At 35.9% G+C, this 8,483-nt stretch overlaps 1 protein-coding gene across 1 annotated transcript; it reads right to left on the bottom strand.

Moving 5' to 3' along the window:
- Positions 1 to 647: 647 nt before the first annotated feature.
- On the bottom strand, positions 648 to 1,567 carry FABP2 (fatty acid binding protein 2, intestinal; the record flags this gene model as incomplete). The annotated part of the gene is made up of 2 exons (XM_010012773.1): positions 1,501 to 1,567; positions 648 to 820 (listed from the first exon to the last, which is right to left on the bottom strand). Coding segments are annotated over exons 1-2 (240 nt in total), but the record flags the coding sequence as incomplete, so codon positions are not given.
- Positions 1,568 to 8,483: the final 6,916 nt, after the last annotated feature.

Below are 8,483 nucleotides of genomic sequence, written 5' to 3'. Positions count from 1 at the left end.
ACCCTAACTAATCTATGATTCTATGATTCTAAATATTTTGCAGTAGATATGACACTGATTTGATTTTAAAACTGCAGGAACGCTTAAAAGTGAGAAGAGATTAAAACAGTGTAATAATGCCTTTTTGGACATTGAGAGAAAGGTTGTAAGAATGAAATTTTGATAAAACCACCAGTTAATTGCATAGCAGTCAAGAAAATGTTTTTAGTGCTCAGCACTCCTTATTGTAATTAATCGCATCAGCAGAGACAAATTTCATATACATACCGACTCTGCCCTCTAGGTCATGGACTTTAGTATTGCAAATAGTAAAATTGCATTTGCCTGGATTTCATGGTAGGAAAATTGCTACATACTCTGAGTTTTGGACCCTCTGTGGAACCCTGAGTTTCATGGTACAGTGTTGAATCATTAAGACTATCGTCATGGTTTAAACCCAGCTGGCTATAGGAAGAAAATTAACTCTATTCCAGCCAAAACCAAGACAAATACCTCGTGTTTTTGTATATAAGCTGCAAGCATTACTGAACAGGCACACTTTAAAATTTAAATTAAAACTTAGGAAAACAAACTATTCATCTTGAAACTGTACTTCATAAAGTTATTGACATATATAATAAATTACAATAATATAGGAAGTATCTTACAGTAAGTTCAGTCCCATCTGCCAAACTGTACTCAAAATTGACTCCCAGAGTGAATTCAACATCTATGGTACGGAAGTTGCTTGATTCTTTGAGGGTAAATTTGTTTCCATCTTGTTGAAAAGTGATCTTCAAATTATCATGAGCTCCTAACTTTCTTTTCATCATGTTAATACCTAGGAAAATCAATTAACACAAATCAGAAAAAAAAAAGAAACAAAACCCACCACAAAACCTGGAGCATCATATTTGTCTCTTTAAGTGACTTTTAGGTGGTTAAGTGAGTTTATTCCAGCATTCTGACCCAAATTCTAATTCTTCTTCACTTTTTATTGAGGCCATATTCACCAGTACAGGCTGTCCAGCTGGAATGGTTATATGTATATCCATATAATACACAGTTTGTAAAAACTTGAAGTATCAGGATGTTAAAATTACTTGAGTCATGTGCTTCTATAAAACTGAAGAATGATTTCTTTCCTGTGTAATTTTGAAAGTAGTTTCATGTTATCAAATTAATATTTCTGCTGTAGAATTCTGCTGAAGGTATATCATTCACATTGTCTGAGCCTTTTAGTCAAATGTAGACTTAGAGAATCTTTCCTCTGCTGAAATAAATCCACTGTAATAAGTTAAGTAGCTTAAGATTAAAATAATGTAATTAGAATCAGAACATTTCTTGATTCTCCCCTCCCCCTTGTAATCTTCTGAAAACAAACGCAGTACACTATGCAAGGGCAGAGCACCACGCAGCAAAAGGACAGGCTAGCCAGAAGGTAGTTCATAGAAAGCTTGAGTCTGTATTCAGCGATAGTGGTATTATTCTTGTAGAAGGCATTGGAAAAGTAAGACTCACCCATTGCCTCCATGAACTTTTCATAGTTTTCATTTCTGTCAATTTTCCAAGTACCGTTAAATGCCATGTTTCTGCCAGTAGGACTGTTCTGAAGTAACATACCTTTGCCAAGAGAATTTATGTACTGGCTTATCTTGACAGCAGTTTACAGGATGATGTGGCTGACTAAAGCTCAACTGATGCACTGACCTTTTCAAGGAGAAGATGACCTTAGTTTAATCAAATTTCCAGTCATGATCGCACTGCTTGCTGAATCCCTCCCTTATTGCCCTCAAATTATGACAGCATCTTTATTGCTCATCTTAATAAAAAATTCCTAATCTGTTCATCTTATTCATTGTATTCGAGTGGTAGTAAAAAATCATCAGTAAGGTAGAGAAAGGAGCCATACTTGCAGCGAAAACAGGGTGCTAGAAGTTGACCATGCATTAGAGTTAAAATTAATTTTTTCCAGACATTTTGGTCTTTTGAAAGATGGCATTTAGTGCAAGTTAGTGTGTTGTAGTTGTTAACACATGTGTTCCAGCTACAGCTGTTCCAGTTCAAGAATACTCTCTCAGCAGTAGTTTGCAGAGGTTATCTCTGATCTGTCAAGGGAGCTCCTTTGATGAGTGTTCCAGCTGCTGCTGTTTGCCTTCCTCAAAGCCTGCTGCTGTTTGCCTTCCTCAAAGCCTGCTGCTATTTGCCTCCCTCAAAGCCTGCTGTTGTTTGCCTTCCTCAAAGCCATGGTCTTCCATCTCAGAAGTGCCTCTTTTTCTTCAAGGCTAGGAAGAAGCAGTGCCTGCCACTCTTCCTGTGCTTGATACCTGTTCTTTCCTCTTCCTACCTCTTCTTGTAAGGTAAAGAAGCCTACCAGGTGGAGGGTGTTCAGGTGGTTTATTGTTAGTGGTGGTGAGGGAAGTGCCTCACGATACCTGTTTAAGAACACCAGTTAGGTCTCATTATGTAGTTTTTACATGCAGTTTCTTCACACATTTTCATGTGGTTTTTTATCACCTTGACTTACATAAAAGTTATAAAATAAAATTTGCAAAGAAGCAGGCATAGCTTTGGTAAAAAAGATTCCTGCCTTTATATAAATGTTAGAATTCCAGAACTAACATTTTTTTGTGAAGGACAAAATTGAAATACTGTATCTTACTGTGAACTGGAGCATTGTCTGGTACAGGCAAGACATTTCAAGATGTTTGACTTGGGGAAATATATACATGCTAGCCCCTGTAATTGGAACTGGGTAAAAATTTGCTAACTCTAAAATGGGAGATGCATAGTTGCGTCAGCATGGTGCTAAATCCAAACTCAGTGTCTCAAAAAGTGTCAGAGCCTGTGCCTAATGCTCTGCTAATCACAGATTCCTATCTTACCCTTCAGCCAGCTCAGAAGATGGGCAAAAATAGTTCCTTTTCAAGTTAGATTGTCTCTTTTTATTGCACTGGAGTGTTTCTTGACCCTTGTGGTTATCATTGCCAATCTATATTATTTATTTAGTATATAGGCATAAGCAGAAATACCCAGTGTCTGGTTATAGTTTATCCAATTTATTGTTGCATAATAAAATTATTAACTCTCTTTACAATCTTTGCAGAAGGGTTCTTTCTGACAGTAAGTCAGTGTAGTGTAGTGCAACTTTTGAACCACTTCTGTTGTATTCAGTAGAAAATTGAAATTCACATTATTTTAGGTATGTATAAAATTTTAACAAACAGGAAATCACCTTTATTTTGAGCATTTCAAGAAAGCTTTTCTACTTTTCAGGTGGGTTCTGCATTCTCTCCAAGAACTTGCCAATTTAAGAACTTTCATTTAAGAAATGCTAAGGTATCTGAAGTAGTGTTCATATATTTAAACAAAACTAATGTTAGTGATTACTTTCCTTATTTGAATCCAGTCTATCTTCTTAACCTTTGAGAAAATATCTCAGAGTAGTGACATTCTGCAGGTTAAGAATGAATTTCTACATCAAACTTATGTCAGCAGTTTTTCTGAACCTTAAAACAGGAGGAGGGTCTTCTGGAGCGAGTCCTCAACTAAAAGGAAGATCTCTTAGATGTGTTTTTCTAGTCAGTTATCTCACAACTTGCCTTTCCCCCCTTGTGATTCTTGTCTCCCTCAGAAGTCAGGCTAACCAATTTTTTTACTTCAAACATTTTTGCCATGGGAGCAGCAAGTAGCAGAGTCCTGAATTTCACATCAAAGCTTGTTGCTCCATTTCTGTCCCATTTTTCCTTTCCTTAACATTCCTTTTCACTGGGCATGAATCCTTAGGATCCCATTCGGATCAGCCCCACAGATCTGTCAGTTAAGTGAGGATCTCCACAGGTGGTCAGTATTTATGACCTTCCTGGTGTCTCTACATTGGTGTAGCACTGACAGGATAAATTCTTTTCTGAGGTCTGTTGGAATGTCAGTGCTAGAACAAGCAGCCATCTTTTTAATTTGTCACAATTTACATGAGTTACTTAGGACTATTAACACTAAAATTTTACTTCAATTTTCTTACCAGAATCACATGATACACAGTTTAATCAGAATTCTTTTGAGTTCCTATAGAAGCTGGGTTTCCATCTAAAATTATAATTAATATTGTAATTATAGATTTTTTTTGTTTAATGTTGGAATATTCCACAATCTTTTTCCTTCTTTTGTCTACCTCATCCTTGTGTGGCTTTCAAAACTACAGTTTTTGCTTAGATGGTGCATTGAAAAACTTGGGGTATAGTTTTGCTGCTTGCATGAAAGTCATAAAAGCTAAGGGTGTGTATTCTTGGCTTTGTGGCTTTCTTCATCGTGCAAGCTTCAGAACACTGAAAACAGACAAGCTTTTAACTTTGAAGTTTGATCTTTAAATGAGGTGGATAGAAATAAAGTATTAACTTATATGGTCATGCCAATCTGATCATGCCAGTCTGTGGTAATCGTGCCAACCTGTATTATGATAGTAATGGACAATGAGGCTCCAAAGATCAAGTGACAAAAACGCTTTTGCAGTGTGTTATATTCATCTATCCCATTTATTTTGTGGTTTGTCTTCACGTTGTTCAGGAGAGCAGATCTCAGCCAAAACTCAGCTTTACCATGGAGTGGTTAAGGCTTGGTGCCAGCATAAACATAATATGCTTATGTAAATATTATAATATTGTATACTAAAAAGAGGTGAATCCCTGTCATAATCATGCAGATTAACTGGTTTCTGTCTGGTAGTTGTGAACCAATTTGTCTATCTTTTTACTATATGCATGTTTTCTACTGCATGATTCTTCTTTATGTCTTGGGATGGATTGCAAAGATGGTTGGGCACTTGAATCATTCAAATGCTCAGGATCCCTTATTGTGGAGTTTTACTAAGCATTTAAACCACAATACTTACATTTCTATTGATACAGGAAATAGATAATTCTATTTAAAAAATAGTTGGCCAGTAAAGCCAACTTTAGCATAATTATGGATGGCCTAGCAGCAAGGAGCTCAATGGAACTAATGCCATCTCTTGGATGAGTAATTTCAAAGTACATATTGTAATTGGATGTTGTATTTCTGCAGGATTAGATCGTACTTGAGCTAGATTTTGTCCTGCTTCAGTTGCCGATTTGCTAAGTTTCTGGTTTCATTTTCAGTCAAGGAGAATCTCCTGGGTGCTGCTGATAACACGAAGATTCGACATTTGAAGATTACTTAGCAACTTTCAGTGAGTATAGATCCATTTCTCTGATTAGTTAGTAGTGGGCTGTGAATCTTGAAACTTACTCTTGACTGTCTGTATACACTCCTTTTTAATTTCTGTGTAAAAGCAGTGATCCATAAAGTGCTGCATGTTTTTGAGAGTTGATTATTGAAGAGAACTGAAGTGCATCAGCTAGTAAACTCCAGGTTAGAATATCTAGAAGCAGAATACGAGGTTTTCTTAAAGCGATTACAACTCTGGTATTTACTTCGTCCATTACTGTGTGCTAAAATGAATCCTGGGGTTACTTGGAATAGTAGAATGAACCCTTTCAAAGTTTCAATGGAAAAAAGGTGACAGTGAACAATTGCCAATAAAGACAAGTGTGCTTTTCCAGTAAAGGTTATATTAATCTCTCAGTATTAGTGCTATTTGTCACTTGTCACAAAGAAACTGGTATGTTCATTGACCTGCAGGCTTTGTGTCAGGTTTATGTAAGGTATTAAAATGCGTATTTTCTAGGCAAAAAATAGCAGGCACTTTTAGGGAAGTAGTTTCTTCTAGTTCAGAATATGGAATGTGATCAAAGTGTAGGATTGAGTTATAGTCCAATGAGTTAATGATGTACAGTACTGAAAGTCTTCATCAGTCTTTTTGGTTTCTCCAAAATTGGAACTGGACTTCTAGTTCATTTCAGCAGAGCTATTTGCTGATTATACACTTTTGTTCTTGATTATCATAATAGCTTCAAACTCCATCAAAGATTATTGTGATTATCTGGAATAGTGACTTGAATCTTATCTCACCTGTAAAATAGTGAGCTTCAGAGCTCTTTTGAGCTCAGCATCATCGCAAGAGAGCACCCTGTATGGCTTAGATATTTAAGTATTTGTGTATGTAAAAGGAAAATATGTCTTCAAGACAAAACATGCTTTTAATGTCTCACATAAAAGCAGAATGGACACCCAGATCCTGGCTCTATTTCCAGCTCAGAAAGAGACTTTGTATGTGCCCTTGATCAAATTGATCCCTCTACTTATTTGTAAGATGAATTTCCTTTCCATTAAAAAGCCATATATATCATAATATGCCAGTGACTTGATTAACTACTACAAAAAAGTTTTGTGAACTACTGCCTATATGTGAATGCACTATGTGTAAACCTAGTGACATGATTTAACCATGGATTTTACTACTAGTTTTTGTTAAAGATCTTTGATCATAAACATCATTAAAGTGTAAATCTTTTTATCTGCAGTATGAACCACTGGGTGGGCAGTAGCAGGCTATGGCTGAACTGATCATCCTCATATTTCAGCAGAAAAGAGGATTTTATCTTTACTTGATAGTACAGATTCAGAACAGAAAATAAGGCAGCTGTTTAGAGAACAGTTTAATCTCAGGAAGTGTAAAAATAAATTTCTGTCTTAAATAAAATAAGAGCTTTGGAATAATGGGGTAAAACCATGCAGCCAGGCATTTCTAGAAATTATGGATTGTAAATTCTGAAGTGAAAATTTACTGTGTTTATAACGTGTGGTATGTTTCAACTTAAATTGAAATTCTAAAGTTCTGCATGTGGCTAAGAAATCCTACTCTTCTCCGAAGGGCCGAAAAACTCAATGGCTCTCCATAACTTTAGATCCTAAAGCTAACTACTGTAACAAACTCACACATTTGAATTATTTCTGGAAAATCTTAAAGGGTGAGATTTCACAGGAATGTGAAATGCATGTCAGCAATAGCTGTCACCACCGTTACTAAAAATACGGCTGGAGGAATGAGTTATTGTCTTTTCCATTTGTTAAAAGGTATCATAGTTGTGCAAGATGTGAAAGACCAAGTGTAATACTCTTTTTCACCTTTTCAATAAAAATGCCATCTTTTAAGGTTATATTCTTTTCTGGCCTGGGTAAGAAAGGTATTAGTACTCCTGCTGAAAACTGCACCACTTCTCAGAAATGAATTCAAACATTCAGCAAGACTAAGCAGGAACATGACTAGGTTGGTGAGTGGGCTGGAAAGATTGTAGTCCCAACAGCAAATGGTTACCTGATCAATGTAGATATACACAGACAGTTGTTCAGTTGCACTCACAAATTGCAGTTGGTTCAAGCAAGCAGCGCTTGTGTTTTGTGCTGAACTAAATCTGCCCTTCATAACTTTTTGAATGAGGCAGTTGTTTGTAAGGGATGTACATACTTTCTGGTTTTGCCTAAAGCTAAAAAAAGTCAAGCCAGAAGTGTTGTGTGGAGATCCTAATAGGCAAAGAAGAGAAATTGCCAGGAAACCCATTGGTCTAGAATTACTTCTAGGATCGGCAGCTCAAACAGGATGAGGCTTTTGTTGTCAAAAATAGTTTTGCCACACTTTTGCTTGAAGGCACTGGGTTGAATATTTCCATCTCTGTCGTGTGCTACTCCAGGAATATTTGATACTTGGGGGAAGAGGATGGATCTCTGTAACAGTTGTATTTGCTGGTTCTACTTATCCAATAAATAAACTGGTTTCTGACAGCTAGTAAGTGTAGTTGCAGTGCTCTCTGGTGGTTAAAAGCAGTGTATTATTTTTTCATGTCTTTAAATGCGAAGTACTGTACCACTGGCTCACTTAAGTAGTACTTAGGTTATAAGTATCTTGATATTAATAGTGAAGTTTTTCTCTTCTGGATTTCTAGGACTGAGAGAAGTTATTATAAAATATACATTTACAGAAGCCATGATTTCAATCAGGAAACAATGAGGTGTTGAAAATTCAACCTCAAAATACTATTAATTAACAAACAGTAAAATTTGATGTCGTCCTTTTTATTTTAAAAAGCATGAAAACAGTACAAAGACAAGAATTAGGAAGTAATTAATAAGCAGCAGTTTGACCTTAGAGAATAACCTGAGTATATTCTCTTTCAGCTGTACAGTAAGCATGACTAATGATTCTCTTAAGTAATGTAACTATTTTTACTAAGTAGTTATAGGATAGAAGCAAGTAAGGACTTGTAACATTCAGAAGACTTTTAATACTGCTTAAAGGCAAAACATGATATACAGAGTAACTCCCTTAACCTAGTACAAAAATACTGTGCCCAGAAACAATGTATTTGTTCAAATATTTTTAAAAAGTAAAAGAATACAAATAGACAAACTCAGTGGCTAGTGACTGTGATTAAGATTTTTATTAAACTATAATAGAAATATATATTAAAACTATTTACAGTGCATTTCACACTACATTCTTTGAGACACACAGATGTCTGCCATGTGAATACATAGAGGGCTCAAATTCCAACTTCAGTTACATCTGTAAGGTACCTCAGGCATCAGCA

Source organism: Nestor notabilis, unplaced genomic scaffold, assembly GCF_000696875.1.
Source record: "Nestor notabilis isolate BGI_N333 unplaced genomic scaffold, ASM69687v1 scaffold30134, whole genome shotgun sequence".
Classification (NCBI taxonomy): Eukaryota; Metazoa; Chordata; class Aves; order Psittaciformes; family Psittacidae; genus Nestor; species Nestor notabilis.
Note: the sequence above shows the minus strand (reverse complement) of the source record. Positions and strands in the feature narration are given on the sequence as shown.